This window comes from Rhinopithecus roxellana, chromosome 1 (genome assembly GCF_007565055.1).
Source record: "Rhinopithecus roxellana isolate Shanxi Qingling chromosome 1, ASM756505v1, whole genome shotgun sequence".
NCBI lineage: Eukaryota > Metazoa > Chordata > Mammalia > Primates > Cercopithecidae > Rhinopithecus > Rhinopithecus roxellana.
In genome coordinates, this window is record NC_044549.1 from 196,039,936 (window position 1) to 196,064,075 (window position 24,140).

Consider the following 24,140-nt stretch of genomic DNA (forward strand, 5'->3'; position numbering starts at 1 on the left):
CATCACTGAGCCTGGAAACCAGCCTTCTCTCTGATCCAGAAGCACCTGCTAATTGCCTTTCTCCCTGAGACTCTGCTAACTGCATTTCTCCCCGTGGCTCTTCCTTCTGTCCCTGCTGGAATGTGTCAAGGCAGCTCCTGCCCTTGAGAACCTGAACTCCAGCCCACCATCTAGCTAACCCTGAGGCTGCCGGCATCAATGGGGCCCATACGGTGCCTTTGGACTGACAAGAAAAAGTCAGTCCTTCCTCAGGCAGAGATGACCTCTCACTAGAGCCCACCTAGTGGCAAGCAGTATATGCCTATCAGCCAGGTGCCCTTGTACAGTGAACAACTTACACAGCCACACTCTGTGGGCCTGGTCTCTGAAAATGGTGGAGAGAAATAGGAGACTGCAATTAGGGACTGAAAACAGAAAAAAGACGGTGTTCTCCTGAGCAAGTAGATTAAGGTGTGGGCAACCGACCTGAAATTCCAAAGAAGGAAGTTTACAAGTAGGGTAGGGATGATGGCAACACCAACTCACACCCTTTTAGATAACAGACCTGGGAAGAAGTTTATCCACAGGAAGGGACCTGGTTCTACAGGAAAAGCTAAAAGAAAGCTTATAGAAGATAAAAATTGTGGAGAGTTAAAAAAAAGTCATCTACGTAGGCTGGATAAAATACCTGAAGGAGGGAGTTTGGCCAGGTGAGGAATAGCTCATTAAGGCACCAAAATGTTCACGGTGGCTCACTTCCTTACTTTTATTTTATTATATTGATGTTTTGGGATAGAGTCTCGCTCTGTCACCCAGGCTGCAGTGCAGTGGCGCAATCTTGGCTCACTGCAACCTCTGCCTCGCGGGTTCATGCCATTCTCCTGCCTCAGCCATCCCAGTAGCTGGGACTACAGGCACCTGCCACCACGCCTGGCTAATTTTTTGTATTTTTAGTAGAGACGGGGTTTCACCGTGTTAACCAGGATGGTCTTGATCTCCTGACCTCGTGATCCTCCCGCCTCGGCCTCCCAAAGTGCTGGGATTATAAGCGTGAACCACCATGCCTGGCCTCTACCTTCAAATATTTGAGGAGATTTTTTAAAAAATAAATATGGGAGAGCCATTCTGGCTGAGAAAATTCGATGTACAGTCTATGTTAACCTTGTCTGTGGGGTCTATGGGATGCCTCCCTTCCCCCACCACCTGCATCATGATGCTATAAATAAGAAAACATTGCTGCCAGCCTAGGAAGCTCATCCTTGCTGGCTGGAATGGGGCACTATGGCAGGGAATCAGGAGAGTTCCACAGCAAGGAATCAGGAGAGTTCCACGGCAGGGAATCAGGAGAGTTCCACGGTCAGGTCTGGGTGTTAGCATGATCCTTCCAGCTGTCTCAGGCTGTGGAGCTGACAGGAAAGCAGGGGGCTCCTACTTAATCCAGGGGAGATGAGGTGGTTGTGGTGCTGGGGAAGAAGAAGCTGAGAAAGGGCTGGTGACTGATGGGGGAGAGGAGGGAGAGGATCATTCCTCAATTCTTGGCTCCAGGCACTGAGTGGAGGATCCTAGGCACAAGCGGGGGCCATGACTGCTTTTTGAGACATAGTGAGTGGGAGGAGACTGGGAGAAAGGTGGCTCTTGCCACCCCTCTGGTTGTCACAGCTATCCTGAGCTTGTTTAGGTAAGGCCCAGCCCAAGTAACAGGCCTCAAAGCAGACCTGGCAAGTGTCCCTCCCATGGTGGAGCCCAGCCTGGCCCAGGCATGCCCTGACCCCCCCCACTGTTGCATGCCCTGACCCCTCCAGTGGGATGTCCCTCCCAGCACAGGGTTAAAGTCCCTTGCTACCTCCCTCCTGCCCTTCATGCCCCCTCTCCAGATATAGGGCCTGCTGGTTTCCAGGCCCAGACTGGAGGGAGACTCTTGGCTGCTGCTTGGGATCCCATGGTGACTGCCATTTTGATCTCCTTGAGAGCAACTTGCTATGAGGCCTTGACCACAGTCCCAGCGCTCTTCAAAGAGGCCACCTAGCCCCAAAGATGACCCATTGTCCCCTCCCTTCCTCTCCTCCACCATCTATGGCAGCCAGGGCTCCAGAAAACAGAGTGTCTCTTTGTCCACTGCTGGGAGCCCAGAAAGATCTGGAGTCAGGCGGACCTTGGTCTGCATCTCAGACCTGCCGCTCCCTTGCTGTGTGACCATGGGCAAATCACTTAACCTCTCTTAACCCTGGAATCCCCATATTTTGGTGGGATAATAAAAACTACCGATTCCTAGCCTTAACACATTAATGTTTACCCTAACACCGCTGCCACTATACACACACACACACACACACACACACACACACAAATACAGCAGCATGGGAAGCTGCTGTGTACATGCCAGAGTCACCCAGGTTTGCTGGCATAATTTGTGATACCAGATGCTTGCTATGTCATTGAGCCTGGCCTCCTCAAGCCCTGGTCCCTCTGGTGAGTAGGGAGTCCAACGCTCCAGTGTCCCAGCTTCAAGGCTGGGTGATTTTGGCCTTAGTCCTCATTTTTTTTTCCTGAGTTGGAGTCTCACTCTGTCTGTCACCCAGGCTGGAGTGCAGTGGTGTGATCTCGGCTCACTGCAACCTCCATCTCCTGGGTTCAAGCGATTCTCCTGCCTCAGCCTCCTGAGTAGTTGGGACTACAGGCATGCACCAACACAAGCAGCCCTTAACCCTCTTTTCTACCTGCCCAGGTCTCCTAGGGGGAAGTCCTCAAAAGAATCAGATTGTGGGTGGGAGCCAGGGCCTCAGGGCCTGCAGTTAGCTCCCTGGAACTGGAGCTGAGGAAGGGCTTGCCCTTTGATGAGGGGCTGGGCTGAAGGCTCTGGGCCAGGCCCACCTCTGACTGAAATGATGGGAAGCTGACAGGGGCGCAGAGGGACAGCTGAAAGTTTTTCTCCTTTCCTAGGAGTCTCTTGCAGCAGTGAGGTTGGGAGCCCAGGGCAGAAAAGGGGATGCCAAGGCAGGAAACTGGCCCAGTCCAATGCCTCCTCTTCAGCCAAATCCTTCCTGCCCTCCCTGGGCCACGCAATGGAAACAGACCCAGCCCACAGCTGCTCTTTCCTGGCTGTCCCATCCCCACCCCCAGCTGTCCCTCAGTTCTTCATCCATGAAGTAGGGTGACAAGACCTCTTTCCAAGGGTTGCCAGGAAGATTCACAGAAATGGCAAATATGGAATCATCTGGTATATTCCGCGCACACAGCAAAGTTTGGAAATAAACACACGTGCCCAGTGACCCTTCCTGAGCTCACAGGACAGCTTGACCCTCCTGCAACTCTTTATCTGGTCACCACAGTAAGTCCTCAGGTCACCTCCATGAAAGTGAGAACCAAGCTTATCTGGGAAGACTCTGGAGACCAGATCAGCTCTATTCTGTCCTCTCTGTGTGGCCTTGGGCGAGTAACCAACTTCTTGGGGCCTCCACTTCTCAACTGTGAAATTGAGTTACCTTCCTCATTGGATGATTGAGGAAATTAAACAGGATGTGCCTAAAGTGCTCTGACCAGCGCTGATATTTGAAAAGTATTCAAAACTTGTTGTTGTGATGAGGCTGATAATCGTGATGCTGCTGATGGTGACGATGGCGGTGGCGGTGGCGGTGGCGGTGATGAACGGGTACGAAGATGGGGAAGCGAGATTCTTCTCTGGCTCATCTAATTTCTATTCACCCCATTCTCTCCCTCTCTGGGGAGAGGATACCTCCCCAGTGCTGGAGAGTGGGGACCCTCAGTGGTACCCCTCACCTCACATAGCCCTGAAGCGGTCCTGCCCCTTTGCTGCAGCTTCGAGCCTCTGAGGACAGTGGACAGTGCAGCTTCCCTGGAGCCTCAGCCTCTGCTTGTTTCAGCCCCAAGCCCCTGCCATGCTGTGCTGCCTGATTCCCCCTCACATGCCTTTGCCTGCACAGGTTCCCCTGCCAGGAGCTCCTGGCTTCTCCATTCATGAGGATTTCAGATCTGCATGCTTATCAGTTGTTCCCAAACCCAACCCCTCCTCATCCCCACACCCTTGCTCCCCGTCCAGCAGCACATCTGAGCCCTTCCAGGTGTGAGAGGAAACCCAGCCCCACAGGCCCAGGCAGGCTGACTGGGGAGGCCTGGGCAGGCCTGGGCCCCCCTCCCCTAGCCGTGGCCTTGTGACAAGAGTCAGCATTCTGCTCACGGCAAGGGTCAGGAATCATTCTGTGACAAGGATCCAGGCAGGGTCTGTGACAAGGATCAGAGTGTATGTTGTACTTGGGGTCAGGTTCAGACCATAACAAAAGGACTGAGCCCAAGAATGTCTGCTCTGATTTTGTCATCGGTGCAGGAGCCCTGAAGAGGCTTCTCCCTGCCCCGGGTGCCCCCACAGTGCCCTGGGTAACTGGGTCAGGGCAGCTGGAGCCTGACAGCACCAGGGTTGGTGGGAGTAGGGCTGAATTCTCTGCCCTGTTCCAAGCAGAGACAGCCAGGTCCCCGTGCTCCCAGACTCAGCCTTTGTCCTTGCCCCTGCCCTCCACCCAGGCCGCAACGTGAGCCGCAGCTGCACCGACGAAGGCTGGACACACCTGGAGCCTGGCCCATACCCCATTGCCTGTGGTTTGGATGACAAGGCAGCGAGTCTGGACGAGGTGGGCCTCACAGCACCACCACCCCACCTGCAGAGTTCCGGGGCCCACCTAGGCGACTTTGATCTCTCCCACCAAGGGGTGCAGTTGCTGTCTGTGTGGGAGCAGGACTCCTGGAGTCTGCCCTCCTCTAGCCTCCTCCGGGCCTGCCTTTCTGGGGTCCCAACCCTTGGCTCCCCCTGACAGGGTATGGAAGGAGGCTTTCCCACAGGAGGGGCCCCCAGAGCAGTGAAAGCTGAAGCAGCATCCCCAGGCTGGGCCGCCCCACTGCCTCATGGGAGTCTCACTTCAGCCCGGGAGTTGGCAGGGCATGCAGACACCACACCCCATCTCATCCAGAGAGGAAACAGAGGGGTTCCTGGAAGGAACCAGCCTTGGCTACCAAATAGCCAGTCAGGAACAGGGACAGAGCCTGTTGTCCTCAGTTCCAGGACAGATATCTGTCCCAGAGCAGTTAAAATGTAGGTGGCCTCTGTAAAGACTGGGGAACCTGGTAAGGACATTGATGGGGAGGCTGGAGTCCTCAGCTAGGAGCCCCTCACTGCTTTAGGGTGCAAATGCATGTATGTGTGTCTGTCTGCGATGACATCTGCCCCACCCTCAGGCGCCCTTCTCAGACGGGCTTTCACTCCACCCACCCCCAAGGGCAGCAATTTCTTCAGAGCCCTTTGAAGCCCACTGGAGCCATAGGCCCTCATTCCCTCTTAACCACTTGACTCTTCTCAGGCAGGCGTGGGAGGCGGAGAGGAAGGAGGGACTTGCCTAGTGGCTGTTGTGCTGCACTGCACCTGTGTCCATGGGGAGGGCATCAGGAGAGGGGACCAAGCAAGACACCCTCGGGGTCTAGCTTTGCCCTCCTTCCCAAGAAAGGCTAGACTGCCCTCATCCCACCGACCCCAACTCCCAAGAGCCCAAAATGGGACATTAGTGCCAGTGTCTTCTTTGACATCCTGCAACCTCTGCATGCCTCTCCTCCCTGCACAGAGACAGGGCCTCAAGGGGTGTCTGAAGGGCAAGCAGACCTGGCCCCTAGGGTACCCAGCTCAGAGCTGGCACAGAAGGGAACCCAGGCACATGGCTGGAGACATGAAATTAACAAAAGGGACGTGCAAGGTCTTCATTCTCTCCCTCACCAACTTGTCCCTCGTAAAGATGCAAAGAGAGGGAGTACATTCAACCCCCACCCCACCCTAAGACACAGTCCTGCCCTGTCTGTGGAAACCAGGGCACCAGGGGTCAGGGGATTGAAGAGCTCTGCTCAGCTGCTCTTGGGAGCCCCAGACCTCAGCCTGCTCATTTGCTGAGGCAGGGGTGGGCAGGCAGAGTGTGTAGGGCACCCCACCCCTGCCAATACCCCCTAGATGAGCCTCCCACCCCACCACCCAAGAGCCTCTCCCTGTCCCTCCAACAGCAGCAGACCATGTTCTACGGTTCTGTGAAGACCGGCTACACCATCGGTTATGGCCTGTCCCTCGCCACCCTTCTGGTCGCCACAGCTATCCTGAGCCTGTTCAGGTGAGGCCCAGCCCAAGTGACAGGCCTCAAAGGAAACCTGGCAAGTGTCCCTCCCACAGTGGAGCCCAGCGTGGCGCAGGCATGCCCTGACCCCTCCACTGTCGCCCCCCAGCAGCACACAGTCCCCAGCTCCTGCCAGGCCAGCTTCCCTTGGGAAAGGCAGATGACCGAGCTGTTCCATGTGTTGCAACCTAGTCTCCCCTAGGATGGCCCTGCACTTGGGGACAGGGCACCAGAGGGTGGGGTCTGCACACAGGAATGAGCTTTCTGGGGTCACACACGAGGCTGAGGCACTTGGGAGCCCAGCTGCACAGGAAGATGGGGTACCTGGGGGTGGAGCTCGTAGTTCGGGATGGGACCCCCTTCAAGGCAGGGCCTGCCCTCTGGAGAACACATGCTCCCCTGCCCCACCCTTGCTCAGAGCATAGGACAGCATTGACTGGGGTGGGGATCCAAGGCCCCTTTGGCCTCCCAGATCTGCCCACCCCACGCAGGAAGCTCCACTGCACGCGGAACTACATCCACATGCACCTCTTCATATCCTTCATCCTGAGAGCTGCTGCTGTCTTCATCAAAGACTTGGCCCTCTTCGACAGCGGGGAGTCAGACCGGTGCTCCGAGGGCTCGGTGAGAACCCTGGCCCTGGCCCACCTCCCTCAGTTTCGCCCTTATCTTTAGCCACTGCAATCTCCTCTTCTTCCCCTCTTTCTCCCTCTCCCTCCTCCCTCTTCCCTCCCATCCCACCCCTCAATCCAAGGATGGCCCAACCCCCACCCAACCCCACCTGGCGCCTCCTCAAATCACACTCCCCTCTGGCAACAGAAGATGTTGCTCACCCATCTGGGAGCTCACGGACCTGCCCCCGCCAGTGAGAAAAGCAGATGGGAAATGGGACACTTCATGGCCATAGCCCAGAGCCCCTGTACCACCTGTTGCTAACTTCCTATGTGGCCTTGGGGAACTTACAGCCTCAGTGTCCCCATCCATGCAAGGACTTCCATTCCTTCCAACTCTGCCCTCTGTCACCTGCATAGCAAGGGCTCTGTTCACCATGCCATTTTTCCTACTCCCCCCATCCCCGTGCCATCTGGAGTAGGTCCAAACATATGCATTCCTCCTCTTTTGTTCTGATCCTGACATCAAGCTGGTTCTGGGCCTTCCTAAGGAAGAGAGGTAAAGGGAGCATCTAAGGAATTCATTGCCAGTCACTAAGGGAGCCATCTCCAAGGGATTCTGAGGGACCCTCTCTGAGTACCTCAAGCTTTGACAGAGAGCTTGAGACCAGCCCAGCCCCCACTCATTCCTTGTGGTCAGTATCTCCTTGCTTCATGCATAACCCCAGAGGCAGTGCATTATATCAGGGGTCAGCAGTACCTTCTCCCCAAAGAGTGAAACGATCATACTGAAATCTCAGGCATTTCAACAAGGGGGAGAGAAAATCTAGGGGACCCACCTTGGCCATTCCCAGAGCTTCTCAGAGGTTCTGTCCCAGAAGCCAAGTCAGACATGAGCAGTGCAAGCCACAGGACCTGAGGAGGAACCTGCTGCCTCCTGTGCACATGTTAAGGATAATTACGGAGACTGGCTTCCTGATTCATTACTGCAAAGCTTTTCTAAGACTAGAAGGAAGCACAGATAACTGTCCTGGTAAAGAGCTGAGCTATGGCCGGGCGTGGTGGCTCATGCCTGTAATCCCAGCACTTCTGGAGGCTGAGGCAGGCAGATCACGAGGTCAGGAGTTCAAGACCAGCCTGACCAACATGGTGAAAGCCTGTCTCTACTAAAAATACAAAAAAATTAGCCGAGATTGCAATGAGCCGAGATCACGTCATTGCACTCCAGCCTGGGCGACAGAGCAAGACTCCATCTCAAAAAAAAAAAAAAAAAAAAAAGAGCTGAGTTATTCTCCAAAAGCAAATGGGGGGAAGATGGGAAGGCAAGAACTCCTGTAACTGGAGGGACTGAAGTGAGACCTGAGGAAGGACTTTCCAACCGAAGGGAGTGGTGCAGGCATTAGGGGAGGGGAGGCTTCTCTCTGAGGATCTCTCAAACCAAGGGTACAGGAAGGAAGGGTGGGAACCAATGTTCTGGGTACAGGAGGAAGTGGAAGCCAGACAGTTTCCTGGTGGAGGGTGGCTTTAAGCCCTGGCTCACAGACATCTAGGCTTGATCTGAAATGGGGGACTTTCTGGGAGGGGACAGAAGGCCCAGAATACCTTCCAGTCATGCCAAGAGGGCCACCCAGAGGTCCGTGATTGCCCTACTCATGGGTCTCCCTGACTCCTTCATGGTCCTCGTCTGCCTGAGAAAACCATTCTTCCACTAGGTCCTCTGAACCCCAGGAGGAATGGCCAACCCTCCCTCTTCTCTTCTTCTTCATTTCTACTTCCTCATCTCCTACCCTCTTCTCAGTCCCAGTCTCCCTCCACACTTCCATCTGGGCCCCACTCCACAGTCCACAGCCCTCCACCCCACCACACTCAGCAGACTCTTGCAAACTCAGGCAAGAGTTCTCCCTCATACCTTCCAGCTACCTTCAATACAAATTGGCATTAGATGAATGAGTGGGTGGGGTGGGGGTGTGGATGGGCAGGTTGGTGGATGGCTAAGTAGGCAGCAGGATAAATGGGTAAAGTAAGGAAGATTGGACAGATGATGGGCAGAGGGGCAGGTAGGTAGATAGGTGGGTGGATGCACGAGTGGATTGATGGGTGGGTGCAGAGATGAATGGATGGGAAGATGACTGAGTGAGTTGGTAGATGAACGGAGAGATAGGTGAGTAGGTGGATGGATTGATAGATGGGAAGATGATAGATGATGGATGGATACATGGATAAAAGATGGATAAATTGATGAGTTGATAGTGAATGTCCAGTGGGTGAGTAGGTAAATAAATGGATACGTGGATAGGTGGGTGGATGATTGAATGAGCTTATGGGTAGATATATAGATGGGAAGATGAATAGATGAATTGATGGATGGATAATTAAAATCACCAGTTTATCCCAAAGTATCAGAGGATCTAAAATTAGGGAAAATGGGAAAACCAATGAGTACATTTTTAAGGTGATAATGCAAAACAACAAAGAAATTAAACTGGCTGCACTGCAACTGTGTTTGTCCCCCCAGACATGGGTGTTGGCAGTCAAGGACCCTTGACAGCCCCAGTGAACCTTGTCTTTTCTCCTCCCCCTGCAGGTGGGCTGTAAGGCAGCCATGGTCTTTTTCCAATATTGCATCATGGCCAATTTCTTCTGGCTGCTGGTGGAGGGCCTCTATCTGTACACCCTGCTTGCCGTCTCCTTCTTCTCCGAGCGGAAGTACTTCTGGGGGTACATACTCATCGGCTGGGGTATGGTACCAGGGAGGGCTTCCAGGCTGGGGACAGAGGGGGCAAGGCCTGGAAAACTCCCTAGGGGAAGGGTGCCAAGCTGGCTTGCAGTCCTACGTCTTGCTTAGCTGCAGGTCCTGCCTGCAAGAATATCAGCCAAGTGTCAAGAAAGTCCTCAAAATGTCTGAGCCCAGGACAAGTCCCTCAGGCTGCAGCTGCACCTAGGGCTGACCTGTGGGACAGATTTTGTGAACATCTTTCCATTTCCCTTTAGCCCCTGAAATACACAGGGCCACTGCTAATCTATAGAGGGCCTCTGTCACAATTGGAAAGAGAATGTCCATCTAGGTAGACAGAGCCCTTCAGGCATACAGCTTCACCCCCTCAGTGGAGAATCCCTCCGCGGTGAACAACCTATGCAACCAAAGACAACAGCCTGACAACCCACCCTTTTCTCTCTCCCTCCCTCTCTCTGCTTTTCTCCGAAATCTCTCCTTCATGCCCTCTACCCCTGCTTCCTGTGCCCTCTCTGCTCTATCACTCTCCCTGGGCCTGACAGGGGTACCCAGCACATTCACCATAGTGTGGACTATCGCCAGGATCCATTTTGAGGATTATGGGTGAGCTGCTGCCCCACACATTCCCCCAGCCGCCATCACTTGGGCAGGCCCCTGGGTGGGATGATAATGCCATGTGGCCTTGGTGAGTGGACAAAAACCACAGCTCTCAGGCCAGAGGGGAGGCTGGAGGAGGACCTGGGGAGCAACAGACTCTGGGCCCGGGGTCGCTAAAGGGCTCAGGAGCAGAGCTGAGGACAACTGGGGGAGGTGCTGCTGACTCTCTCTCTGAGAGGACAGACCCTCTCATTCCTCTCATTCCTCCCCACACTCTGCTCAGGTGCTGGGACACCATCAACTCCTCACTGTGGTGGATCATAAAGGGCCCCATCCTCACCTCCATCTTGGTAAGATACCCTCCCACCACCTGGAGATGGGAAAATAGGCCCAAAGGGCAGGCAACTTAGCCCAAGGTCACAGAGGAAATTAGTATCTAGGTCAGAACTGAAACGTAGCTTCCTAATGCCCAATGCAGGATCATCCCCACCCCCGTCCCACCAGTTCTTCCTTGAGTGTAAGCGGATTGGGAGCACAGTCCTTAGGGATGTGAAGGAGGTAGAGTTCCTGGATGGCCTGCCCAAAGGGGAAGCGCCAGAGGAGAGGTAAGATAGAGAGAGGGGCAGCAAGACCCTGGGAAAGAAGACAGGCCAGCAGCCGAGGGGCCTGGACACCTCAGCCTTCCCACTCTGACTGCCCAAACTTGGGTCCTCACCCACTAGGTGAACTTCATCCTGTTTATTTGCATCATCCGAATCCTGCTTCAGAAACTGCGGCCCCCAGATATCAGGAAGAGTGACAGCAGTCCATACTCGTGAGTGTGGGCCTAGTGCCTCAGCCCCCAGAACCTCCATCCCCAGTCCTCAAATCATCCCGCATCTCCTTGAAGTCCTCCCACCCCAAACATCCAGAGTCACCAAAGAGCCATATTGTTCTTGCCCACTCCACCATGGCCTGGCTCAGCCCACCACCGTCCCCTGCTCCAGCCCCACTCTCACCAGGCTGCACTCAGAGCCCCACACATGCATCTCCTGCCCACACTCACCTAGCATCCTTCCCAGGTATGCATCTGCTGCCAATCCAGGGAGCTCAAGAGGACACCGATGTCTTGTTCATACCATGTGCCCAGTCCCTGGCATGTGCCTTGCATGGAAAAGGGGTGCAATCAACACATAGTAGATGCATGCCCTCGGGGAGACCCCAGTCTGCCAATGAGACAGCCATGTTCAGGACTCAGTATTCCTCAGTAATAATGATGACTCCTGCAGTTTACATGCCAGGCACATGCTAAGGGATTTCCATGCATCATGTCATTTCATCCACACAGTGCCCTGTAAAATTATCCTTATTTTACAGAGAGGAAACTGACATACACTCCCTTCTCCTCGAGGGTTTTGGAGCTTGTCACCATGGGCAGGGAGAAGGGGGCACAGTGTCCACGGACCAGGGCTTGGAAAGGTGTCAATACTGTTCCCCCTGCTTAGGAACACTGGAGGAAGAGGCAGGTTTTTTGAGGGAGCAACAAGGCTTGAAGACAGAGCTAAAGAAACATGAAACATGTGAAAAGCAAGGCTGTGGGAAGGCAGGTAGGGTCTGCATGCCCACAGATGGGAGTAGGAGATTGAGTATCAGTGCTACTCACACAAGACAAACCCGGGACGTCCCACAAGGCCTTCCAGCCCTGGGATTCTTCTCGGCCTGCCTTCTCTTTGAAGAGTCTGTGCCGTGGTTCTAAGATTCCTGGCTAGAATGTCACATGCTGCTGGATTTAGGATTCTATTCTGGAATCCTGTGATTCTCCCTGATGAGACTAAGACTCACATTCCTGGTGTGACCGCATTCTCTCCTGCCAGGTGTGTGGGCGGAGCTTCCCTTCCTGTCTGAGAAGGAAAGGCTCAGTGGGGGTCTGCAATCTAAGGGGCAGCACATTGAGCCTGTGCACCCTCATCCTCTCCTTTGCCGATGGGACCTTATTTCCCCCAACTTACAATGGTACAAAAGGGCCTGAATCTGAGGCAAGCAGAGCTGGCCATGGTCAGGGCCAGGTCTGTGTGGTGAGACAGAAAGGAAACAGTTGTCAGCAGGCAGAAGGGGTGGGGGCAGTCGGAGATGAAGCTCCTCAAGGAGAGGCTGTCAGCTCCCACTCTCCACCTCCCCATAAGCCTTTGATTTAAAGAAAGCCTCCATCTGTTAGCCTCGGGTGCGTGGGAGAGTTTTGCAGCCAAAGAGGCGTGGGCAGTGCTCAGGATCTTGGCATCGCTAAGAACCAGGTCCAGGAAGGGGTGGGATGGGCAAGCCAGCTCCTCTGCCCCCAGCTTGCTGTGGGACCTCAGGCTTTGGACTAGGCTTCCTTGGACTGACTGCTAAGACAGGAGAGACAGAGTCAGAGACCCTCCCTATCCACATCCCACCTCTCCTAGCCAGGGATCTATGGGCTCACACTGCCTGAATCAGCTATGAGGTCAGGTGGCTGGGAGGCCTGAACCAGGAAGAGCCCTGGACCATGGGAGGGGGGTGAGCATTTAGAATGAATACTGACCCTACTGACCATACAAGGCTGTGAAGGAGAATCTGGTCCTTCAGAGCATGCTGGGAGTATATGCAATCCCAGAGAAGCTGGCAACTTCTGGAGAAGCAGACACAGCAGAAAAAACACAGACAGAGGGTGATACTGATTAATGCTGGGTTGTCCCTGGTGATCAAGCATGAACTTGGGTCCCCATCACCCTCCCAAGTGGCCCTGGGCTTATGTGGTCAGCACCCCAGTTAGAAAGACTTGCTTCCTAGTACGTCTTCTCTCATGGTCTCTCATGGATGCACTGTGCTTCATAGTACCCAAAACACTTCCAAGTTCATAGTGAGCCCCTGTTTCTATAATTTGACTATGTCAAGCATACACTTACTGCGTTATACAAACTGGAAAAACTGAGACCAGGAGAGGAAGAACCAGAATCTCTTGTTGCCTAAGAGATTTTCTACTGCTCTTGATGGCTGAGAGCATCCTCTACTGCAATGATGAGGTAAGCCTCTCCCAGACCAGGGGGCCCTGGCAACAGAACTCCCAATAGTGGATTTCAGCTAACATGTCTCTGTTAGCATCATTCTCACTGGACTCTCCTTTACTTCTTACCCTCTCTCCTCCAGAAGGGTGAAAATAGAGGGGGTTTCTTTCTCTCTCATGCTTCCCTCCAGGCCAGAAGTGCTGGGGGCAGAAGGGCAGAGGCACTGCAGCTGTGGAACAGGAACAGAGAAAGGCATAATATTTAGAGGAACCTACAGTCCATCCTCACACATCCTGGTCATTGTCTCCATCTTTTGTGCCTCCAGCTGCCCCCATGCCATGCCCTATCAAATCCACATGTGTGGACACATAGACCCATGGCCTGTCCCTCCCCTGTCTCCAGGAGGCTGGCCAGGTCCACACTCCTGCTGATCCCCCTGTTTGGAGTGCACTACATCATGTTCGCCTTCTTTCCTGACAATTTTAAGCCTGAAGTGAAGATGGTCTTTGAGCTCGTCGTGGGGTCTTTCCAGGTATGGGCTGTTGACTTAAGGCTGTATTCTTCCCTGGCTTTTAAGGGAATTCAACCTGGAGTCTTGGCCCTTGCCACTGGATTCCAATCTTTTTACTGTAGTAAGTATTAGATAAGCACCTACTTTGTGCTTAGCTCTTTCCTTAACCAGGGGAACACAGGGGCTGGAGCCAGGGGAGGGGCAGGGCTGGGGGCTTCCTGTCTGTCTACCTCACCTCTCCTGCACTCTTCCTTCTCAGGGTTTTGTGGTGGCTATCCTCTACTGCTTCCTCAATGGTGAGGTAAGCCCCTCCCAGTCCTTGGTGCTCAGGCAATGGAACTCCCAGGACCAGGGTCCAGAAACACTGGTGGGATATGTGCAGAGCAAGGACGGGTTAAACCTTGCTACTACAAGTATGGTCCTCAAACTAGTAGCACTGGTGTCACCTAGGCCCTTGTTAAAAATGCACATCTCTGGGACCACCCCAGACCTGCTAGCTTAGAATCTGCATTTTAATAATTATTTAAAAAAACAAACAGACAGGTTTTTACTAAACCCCAGGGGGATTCCTGTGCACAACAGAGTTTGAGAAACACCTAGTTAAGTGGCTGTGTGCAATGATTGGGGAGGGGTAAGGCTTCCAATGAAGGTAGAGTTGCTGTGGAGCTCTGGTTACTATACACAAAAACCCACTCAAGTGAGCTGGAGACCCAGCATGGGAAGAATTGGGGTACAGGCACCCCTAGGCAGCATATCCCTCTCTCTCCCTGGACTGTATTCTCGGATCCTCTCTGCCTCTCACCTCCTACCATTCCAAGGCCTCATTTTGAACCTGGCCTCAACCCAGTCCCAAGTGTGCACCGCCCAAGGCAGCATCGGGGTCTCTCCATTTTGATTTCCTGAAGAGGATAAGACTGGCTAGTTCAGAACCCTAAGTCCAGGGCAGCCCAATCAGCAGTGGAAGAGGCTCCACAGCAGCGGACCTGACCACCTTCCCCTCTCTTAGGTGCAGGCGGAGCTGAGGCGGAAATGGCGTCGCTGGCACCTGCAGGGCGTCCTGGGCTGGAACCCCAAATACCGGCACCCGTCGGGAGGCAGCAACAGCGCCACGTGCAGCACGCAGGTCTCCATGCTGACCCGCGTCAGCCCCGGTGCTCGCCGCTCCTCCAGCTTCCAAGCCGAAGTCTCCCTGGTCTGACCACCAGTATCCCAGGGGCCCAAGGCGGCCCCTCCCACCCCTTCCCACTCACCCCGGCAGACGCCGGGGACAGAGGCCTGCCCGGGCGCGGCCAGCCCCGGCCCCGGGCTCGGAGGCTGCCCCCCGGCCCCCTGGTCTCTGGTCCGGACACTCCTAGAGCACGCAGCCCTAGCGCCTGCCTGGAGCGTTTCTGGCAAGTAAGAGAGATGGGAGCGCCTCTCCTGGAAGATTGCAGGTGGAACTCAGTCATCAGACTCCTCCAAAAGCCCCCTGCGCCAATCAAGGGCAAAAAGTCTACATACTTTCATCCTGACTTCGCCCCCTGCTAGCTCTTCTGCCCAATCGAAGGAAAGCAACCTGTGATCCTCAAACAACACCGGTGTGATCTGAGGGCAGAAAGGTTCTGCCCCGGAAGGTCACCAGCACCAACACCACGGCAGTGCCTGAAATTTCACCATTGCTGTCAAGTTCCTTTGGGTTAAGCATTACCATTCAGGCATTTCACTAAAGATGCAGCTCACTACCCCCATTCTCTCTTACGCTTAACTATCAGCTCCTCAAAGTGGGTTATTCTGGAGTTTTCGTTTGGGGACCACAGTTGTCTTAGTGGTTCCCTACCGAAGTGGAGTGGCCCCAGGGTCAGTCTGGTGGGAGGACGATGCAACCCAAGGACTGAGGGACTCTGAAGCCTCTGGGAAATGAGGAGGCAGCCACCAGCGAATGCGAGGTCTCAGACTAAGCCTACCTGCTCTGCAAGTCTCAGTGGCTTCATCTGTCAAGTGGGATCTGTCACACCAGCCATACCCATCCCTCTGTGCTGTGGAAGCAACAGGAATCAAGAGCTGCCCTCCTTGTCCACCAACCTATGTGCCAACTGTTGTAACTAGGCTTGGAGATGTGCACCCATGGGCTCTGACAGAGAGCAAATACCTCACCCTGCTACACATACAGGATTTGAACTCAGATCTGGCTGATAGGAAAGTGAAAGCACAGACTCTTACTGCTAACTTTTGTGTATTGTAACCAGCCGGATCCTCTTGGTTATTTGTTTACCACTTATATTATTAATACCATTATCCCTAAATCTCCCTTCCCACCCCACCCTCCCTGGAGTGTGGCTGAGGAGGCCTCCAGCCCACGTATCATCTGGACAGGAGCCTGCTGGTCACAGCCTCCTCTGTCTGCCCTTCACCCTGGTGGCCACTCGGTTTCCTACCCACACCTCCCTCAGAAGATCCCCTCAGGACTGCAACAGGCTTGTGCAACAATAAATGTTGGCTTGGTCTGGCTTGGTTCCCCTGGTGGTTGATGTTCTCATATGGCCTAAAATGGGACCAGCTTCCAACTTGGAGCCATATTCCCCCACCCAAAGGATGGGTGATCTAATACATTACTGAAACCAGATGCCTCCACTCTTTTGGCTTTTGACAGAAATCCATATTTTCATATGAGGCATTCACAGTTCTAAGGGCCTTCAGCTCCCATCTTTTTGAGTGGTATCCTCTCTCCTCTGCGTGTGATGAAGTAAGACCAGGTCCCCATTGTGGCCCCCCACTCCTTAAATCCAGCCAAAAAAGACCATTATAATCTCAGATCATACAAAGCAGCTGGCAGAGCTGCCCAGAGTCCCAGAAATTGTTGAGTGTGAGTGTTTCACAGGCCGCAGTCATTCCTGCAAACAAGGGTCTAGGATGACCATGTTGCGATTACCCAGGGCTCAGCCAAGAGGAGCTAGGTAGTGGACAAAACAAATGTCATCAACACAAGTCGAGTGAGCAGAGACAATATGCCACTAATAAAAAGGTTTAGACACAGAGGCAGTATGGCAAATAACATCAGTCAGCAAGAGATGTCTCCAAAGCCGTCGCCCATGCTGACCTCCTTGGGTCCCACCTCCTGCAAACTTGCTAGAGGAGCAGGAGAGGGATGTCAAGCTGGTAAAATGTGGTCAGAATGGGCTGGTGAAGGCTCAGATCTGCCTGCCCAGCTTCTTCAATGCCTTGTCTGACCCAGTACCATCCCAGGACCCATCATCAATGACAGTTCCAACCAGCATCCTCAGAGGCCAGAGTCAGGGGTGTTCAGGTCGGAATAGAAGTGACTGTGAGCCATGGGCAGAGGCACCTCCAGGGAAATGCTCTTTGATCAGTTGCCCAGCATATCCAGGAGTGGCACGGTCTCTCCATCTAGATTCACACTCCATGCCCTGCCCTGTGCATAGTCAGTCATAAGACTGAGAAGGAGGCATTGTCCCTAACCTTGACCTCAGGTATCCCCAGAACTGCTAGAGAGAACATTCTCAGTAGCCCCCACCCCTGCCCAGACCAGCAGTGGTGACCACCTATGAGGTACTGGTGGTAGAAAGCTGAGCTGGGACATCTAGAACTTGTTCCATTCTTCCCTGAGCATCTTCTTCTTCTTCTTCTTTTTTTTTTTTTTTTTTTGAGATGGAGTCTCACTCTGTCGCCCAGGCTGGAGTGCAGTGGTGTAATCTTGGCTCATTGCAACCTCCACCTCTCCAGTTCAAGCAATTCTCCTGCCTCAGCCTCCTGAGTAGCTGGGACTACACCATCACACCTGGCTCATTTTTGTATTTTTAGTAGAGACAAGGTTTTGCCACGTTGGCCAGGCTGGTCTTGAACTCCGGACCTCAGGTGATGCGCCCACGTCAGCCTCCCAAAGTGCTGGAATTACAGGTGTGAGCCACTGCACCCAGGCTGCTGACCCTGAGCATCTTGCATTCCAGCCACTCCAAGGCATAGGAGTTGAGAGATAGGGGACAACCTGTCCATGTTCCCCTCACCCAACTGGGGCATGTCTCTCTCTCTCTGTGTGTGTCTCTCTCTCTCTCTGTCTCTCTCTGTCTCTCTGGATTCCCTCCTCCCACTCCCTACTTGGTGCCTCTCTGAACTGCTTCCAGAGACCTTGTCCACCCCATACTTCTCAATAAGGTCCAGAAGACCCAGCCCTTGTCATTTAATCCCAATTCTGCTTCAGACTTTCTCAGAGATCATGGGCAGGTCTCCTGAGTATGAATCTCTCAATCCACCTGCACAACAGGGAGGGTTCTAGATGACTTTGCTTAGCCCCTGGCTAAGGCACAGGTGGCTAATGAGGAGGGGCTGCCCAGAGCCTTCTGCCACCCACTCTGCCCCCTTGGGCTCAGAGGGAGGACAGCAGCTGGTGGGAGGAGCCCCAAGCAGTTGGGGGCTGAGGCATACACAGCGGATGGAGGCTGTGCAGAAAACAAGGTCAGAGACCTGGCAGGACTCCTTGAGAGATGAACTCAGGCCGGTAGAAGAAAGGAGAAGGGAGAGGGGGGACAGAAATGCAGAGGAAAGGGCAGCACCTTGCCTTCCAGGTTAGGACCCTATAGACTGCCTGCACTGTGTGAAGGCTGAGAGGGGCCCCCACACCACACTGTACCTGTCCCAACCACCACAGTCCCTGATATCCCCCGTATTTGTGTGTCATGGCTTTGGGGTAAGGCAGACAGCCTGGGTAGGGGACCAGTTGTCAGCCAAGAGGGTGGAGAGTGAATGAAGCAGAGAGCCAAGATGTGGGCAACAAAAGGGAGGACGTAGGTGGGGCCCTGCTCAGAGAGGCTATTGGGAAGGGCAAAGCTTAGTGATGAGCACTTAAGTATGGTGAACAGCCGAAACACAGTCTCCCAGGCAGGAACAACCGTGGAGTAATGGGGTTGGCCACAAGCAGGACTTTTCCTGGTCCCCTGCTTCTCCCCCTGCCCCGCCCGCTCCCAGGTCCCTGGCCAGGTACCTGTCGGGCCAGGCCAACTCATCTCTATCGCCCCCTGGTGGATGCTTTAAGGACTTCACTAAGGTTAGGCTTAGTGCCCAAACACCTGGGTGGAGGCCCATTCCTAGGAGGCCAGGTGACCCAGAGGGAGGGCCTCTCTCCTGAGTGCCACGCAGAGTGAGATACAAGAGGGAGGAGGCAGTGAGGCGGTGAGGCCACAGGACTGATTCTCAAGCTTTAGTCTGAAATTAAGGTGACCCAGGGCCTGGCCCTTAGACCCAGGCCACTGACCTCTGCTGCATACAAACCCTGCCGCAGACCCAGCTGTAACCCCTGGTAGAGCCCCACCTCTGACTGGCCATAGGCTGGACCCTAGCCACTGACTGAGCCCTAAGCCCAGTCCCTGAGAGCAAAGCCCAGTTGACTCATGTGGGTACCTCCTGGAAAGACAAGGACAAGGAGCACCCCACCATCTCCATGCAGAGAGCCACCATCCCCTCCACAGCAGAGGCCACCATCTGGGTGATTCCTGCCACTCCAGGGCACAGGCTGCCCAAGGAGGGTGGCCAGTTTGCCAGCAGGATGGATAGGGGACAGTGTCTCAGGTGAGGCAACATCGAGGTGGTCTCTGAGGGCTAGGTACGGGTCTCTGGGTCCCAAGGGAACATGATGGGTGCCAGGGATACCTGAATCCTAGAGGGCAGGCATAGGGGTCCTTTCCAGCAGGAGCACAGTGGAGGTTTCCTAAGTGAGGCCGAGGGGATGATGGAGGGTTTGGGGCAGGCCACTCTGGCTACTGAGAAGAGCCCAAGGGGCAAGCTGGGAAAAGCTGTCAGTTCCCCATCCAGGTGAGGAGGAGGAGGGCCGGGGAAATGATGACCTGGTTTGGGACATGCTGAATGTAATGTCTGCAGGACATCTGGGAAGAAGCTCCAAGGCTATTGGAATCAGGACCTAAAGTGAAACAGAGCTCAGGTGGCAGGTGGGGACGCAGGGCAGCCCCCTTGGGGAGGGGTGTGGGGGGAGTATATATCCCCAGGGACCCCCATCTGCTCTGCTGGCAGGGGTGGGGTGAAGAGTCAGAATCAGCCCCTCCATTCTCACCACTCGCCCAGGGCCTATTTTAATGAACAATGACCCAGCCTCCCCCAATGTGGGAACAGGAACTGCTCTTATCTCTCCCGGGGGAGGGGGCCGGAGCCACAGCTGGCAGTCATTAAACACCCCAATCAGGCCAGGGATGGCCAAGATATTAATAGGCAGGAGCCAGTGACCCTGGAGACATAGCCTCCTAGGAAGAGGGACAGTAACCCCAACAGGCTATGGGGATGAGGAAGATAGGTCAGAAGGCCACCCTGGCAATGCCCCAGACTCTACACAGGACAGACGGGGTAACCAAAGGCCATAGAAGGGAAAGGACATGCTTGAGTCACCAGGAAAGTCACTGATAGAGCCTGGCCTTGAACCCGGTTCTCTAAACCCCAGAGCCCTGCCTCTTCCATTATACACATCATCATAGCTGAGACCATTTGGGGTGCCCTGTGTGGAAACACTTGAAGAGCAGGCCTAATGGTGACGCTGACTCTTTATTTAAAATCTTGATATTTTGCTCATTATTATGTTTTGCATTATTATATTTAAAAAATACTAGATTAAAATATTATCTTGATCACTGAGGATTTTTGCCATCACTTTCAATTTTGCACCTGAAGCAAGTACCTTGCTTGCCTCACTCTAATCCCAGCCCAGCTCCTGGGTTCCCAGCATCCCCGTGTCCCGGGATGTCAGCATGGAAGAAACTCTGGAGAGCTCCAGACTGATCTTTATGTGGCTCAGAGGGAAAGGATCCTGTCAGGGTGATGTCTACTAGAAGGAGGCAGCTCCAGAGCAAATTCAGTGGCTCAGCAATGTCGCCGCAGATCTAGGTATTTTCTGTCTGTCCACTCTTCCATCTCAGTATGTGGACTTTCATCCTCAGACTTATCCCCTCATGACTGCACGATGGCTATCGCTGCCCAAGCATCATGTTCCCAAAGAACCCCATCCACCGGCAGAGAGGAGAATTTCCTCTATAAGTCTCCTTTTATCAGGGACGATCATCTACCCCAGGACCCACCTTTCGCACACTCTCTTCAGGCCAGGATTAGGTCACACACCCAAACCACAGCTGCAAAGATTGGTGAGGGTTCTATAAGGGAAGCTGATCTGCTGAGAAATAAATGGGGATGGCTACTGAGTAGGTAACCAACAGAGTCTGATTCTCAGTCTCTTTTTGGATGTTTCTTGGGATAAATGTGTGATCTTTCATATTCCTCCACCTGAGCCTGGTGGTGCAGTATATGGGGGAGGTGAAAGATCCAAATCAGTCATGCTTCAGTGTAAGAGACAGAAAACATTCTGCATGTTTTATACAGAAAGAGATTGAGTGTAGGGAATTAAATATAGGAAGGCTTGGAGGGCTGGAAGTCTGGGTGCACATCTATCCATGGTCACACCATTGCAGCTGCCACCTTGCCGAACATTACTGCCAATATCTCAGTTGCACATTCATTAAAGCTAGTGACAAGAAAGCAGAAGGAACATAGTGTCCTGTTGCTGTAGAAAACTCAGGTCTGCCATAGCCCACCCATCAACCACCACGCTGCAGGGAACATGGCCTTTACTTCTCTCTGCTTCCCAGCTGCCTTGGTGGTGCTTCCCTCTGGCAGAGCCTACGCTGCATCAAATTCCGAGCAGTGAGGGAATTCTGGAAAGGGAGCCTTGAGCCTTCCAACCCCAACAAAGCAGGGGAACATGGAAGGGGCTAGAGAAGAGGCTGAATGCCATAGATAATTTCTAGCACAGCAGCTCAGGTGGCATTGTAGCCCAAGTCCCCAGAAAGCAGAGCCTGAGACAAGGGCCTATGACCAGGAAACAGAAGAGTGAAACAGGGAAGTAAGGAAAGCCAATATAAAGGTGAGTTACCAGCCCGGGCAACACGGTGAGACCCCATCTCTGCAAAAACATTAAAAAATAAAAAATTAGCCGGGTGTGGTGGTGCACGCCTGTAGTCCTAGCTACTTGGGAGGCTGCAGTGAGAGGAACACTTGAGCCCAGGAAGTTGAGGCTGTAGGGAGCCATGATAATGCCACCGCACCCCAGTCTGGTGACAGACCAAGACCCTGTCTGATGAAAAAGGTGAGCACTGGCCACTACTGGGGCAACAGGACTCAATTCAGTGGGACCCTCTGCAAGGCTGGCAGAACATGCCCAGAATTGTCCTCCTGAGGGACAGAGAAGGAAAGCATTAACTACTGGCTCCCAGTATCTGTTGCTCAAGGTTTGCCCACGTCAATCCCTCACTCTTCCAGGCTTGACAGGCATGAACAAGAAGCAGGTTCCTGCAGGCATTCCATCACATAATCAGAGAAGATCCAGGGCAGAAAGGGCCAGCTATGTGGTAGAGATGGGGTGAGGAGCTGTCAGATCCCCCGCCTCTGCCAGGAAGCTGGCCAAGGTGGCCAATAGGGAATGAAGCAGAGGACCCAACACTGGTGGCCTCCTGGGGCAGAGAACAGGAGCCCCACGCAAAGGTCCTTGTGCACTAAGGTCTGCATGGACACTCACTGGCCCTGCTGCTAAGGTATTTGGCTGGGGTACTCATAGCTGCTCTCTTGGCTGCAGCCCCAGGGTCTACTCCAGCTGACTTAGCCCCACTGAGACTCACTCTGGCCCCTCACACCCCTCCAGGCTCAGCCATGCCATCATCCAGCCTTGGATGTGAGCTTCCCCGCTCCATGGCCTCTGTGGCAGACTCACTTCACCATTCACCATGGTAGCACCATGACAGACCCACCAGTTCCAACTCCTCCAGCTTCCTCATGCCCCAGGGAGTGTGCAGGAACTTCTGAGTCCCTTCCAGGCCTCTGGGAGCTGAGGGTAGCTTGGTGGTGTTCACTCAGATCTACTTGGCGTTAAATCTGTAGCTCCACCATTTTATCTAGGAGGGCCACTTAAGGGGCACAGGTTGCTTGGAGGACTGACTTCCTAACAGAGTGGGACAAAAACACCCTCTGTTTTCAGGTTACAATGTGTCCCCTCAATATTTCCTAGGTAATGAGACCAGGGGGGCTTTCCTCCCTTCCTTCCATCCTCACTTCCTCCTTGCAGAGATAATATACCCCTCCATCCACCTTTCCCCAGGTCATAATGGTGGAGGGCTTCAGAGGGATATAATCTCAGGGGCCAGGTAATGAGAATGGTATCTGTTTAATGTTTTCAAAATATTACCGTCATATTTTCATTCAGCAAATAATTACTGTGTGCACAGTTCTAGACACCGAGGACGCAGTGGTGAACATGGCAGAGCCCTTGCCCTCATGGAACTGACTTTCTAATGGTGGAGACAGATAGTAAATGAGAAAAGTTACAGAAAAAGAAGGCAGGATGAGGGTTAGAGTGAGGGGGTGCTCTGTTAGTTGGGGTGGCCAGAGAGGCTTACAGTGGGGCAAGAGCAGGCCATTCCCCTCCCTGATGATCAGAGGAATTTAAAACCATATGCATCAGAGCTGGGGCTCGGAGATCTTGCAGTCCAGGTCGAAACATCCAGTTCCCTGCCTCTGCAGAAGCAGCCTGGACAGTAGCTGAGGAGAGCCAGGCGGCCTGGGGCCTCAGCAGGGTCTGAACTCCCCTAGGCAGGGGCTCAAGGACTGGCCAAGCAGTAAGTAGAGGATGCCTGGCTGGACATGGTGAGGCTTGTTTCTTAGGTCCCTCATTGCAGCAGTGACCCAGGCCCACAGACTCCATCTGGACGTGGAGATCCCCCCCACCCCGCCCCCAGTTCAATGTCCTCGGTGCCAAGTGACACAGAACAAGCAGCTCTTGAAAAGACTAATATTTACTCTTCAAACGGGAGCTGGCACAGGCTGTTTCCTGCAACTGGCGTCTGACTCGCCCTGTGGGATGGACACAACAGGAGGCACTCCGGGAGATAGGCAAATGTCCCCTCGGACGCCAGCATTCTGGATGAGACGATGTCTGTGAGATGGGGACAGCATGTTCCAAGGTTCCATCAGACGCATCTCATTTCTGCCTGCACACCTCACAGTGGAGAGCTCATTGCCTCTCCAGCCCCTGCTGGACAGCTCTGTGAGAAAGTTCATTCCATTGCTGGCCCTGTGTTCCTGGCCCTGGCCCTTGCTCTGATCCCTGGGGCCTCAGGAAATGCGCCCGGAATAACCCCCAGGGCAGTGGTGGTCCTGGTCACCTTTATTCCTCCCACCCCCACCCGCCTCTGGCTTCACTTCCCCAGGCCCACACTCTGGGCTCTGTGGCCAGAACAGGCTATTTCTGGGGTAGGAGGAAGAAACTGCCTTGAGGGCACCTCTGTCCCCCTGCGGCTGTGTTCCTTGTCCTCATGAGAGCCCTTCAGCTGAGTGCCTCATATGGGAAAGTCTTGGCCAGGAAACTGCTGGTCAGACGGCTCAAATATGGGGAGGAGAGTCCCTAGTGGCTTGGCGGTCAGAGCCAGCTCCCCCTGCCCACTTTCCCCTCTGGAGTCTCTCCTCTCTGCTCCAAGCTCCTCATGGCTTCCAGAGCCCTCCCGGACCAATATA

At 53.9% G+C, this 24,140-nt stretch overlaps 1 protein-coding gene across 3 annotated transcripts in view; it reads left to right on the forward strand.

Annotated features, from left to right (window-relative positions):
- Positions 1–16,079, forward strand: part of VIPR1 (vasoactive intestinal peptide receptor 1) — a 34,516-nt gene extending 18,437 nt beyond the window's left edge. The window contains exons 4-13 of one of the 3 annotated variants that reach the window (XM_010374310.2): positions 4,516–4,622; positions 6,031–6,134; positions 6,629–6,761; positions 9,333–9,486; positions 10,025–10,085; positions 10,363–10,429; positions 10,802–10,893; positions 13,484–13,613; positions 13,852–13,893; positions 14,599–16,079. In XM_010374310.2, coding sequence (XP_010372612.1) covers positions 4,516–4,622; positions 6,031–6,134; positions 6,629–6,761; positions 9,333–9,486; positions 10,025–10,085; positions 10,363–10,429; positions 10,802–10,893; positions 13,484–13,613; positions 13,852–13,893; positions 14,599–14,790 — 1,082 coding nt within the window. In that variant the 3' untranslated portion in view covers positions 14,791–16,079. Of the gene's footprint in view, positions 1–4,515; positions 4,623–6,030; positions 6,135–6,628; positions 6,762–9,332; positions 9,487–10,024; positions 10,086–10,362; positions 10,430–10,801; positions 10,894–13,483; positions 13,714–13,851; positions 13,894–14,598 lie in introns of all 3 variants that reach the window. The other 2 variants (XM_030935449.1, XM_010374311.2) reach the window with 2 other exon arrangements.
- Positions 16,080–24,140: the final 8,061 nt, after the last annotated feature.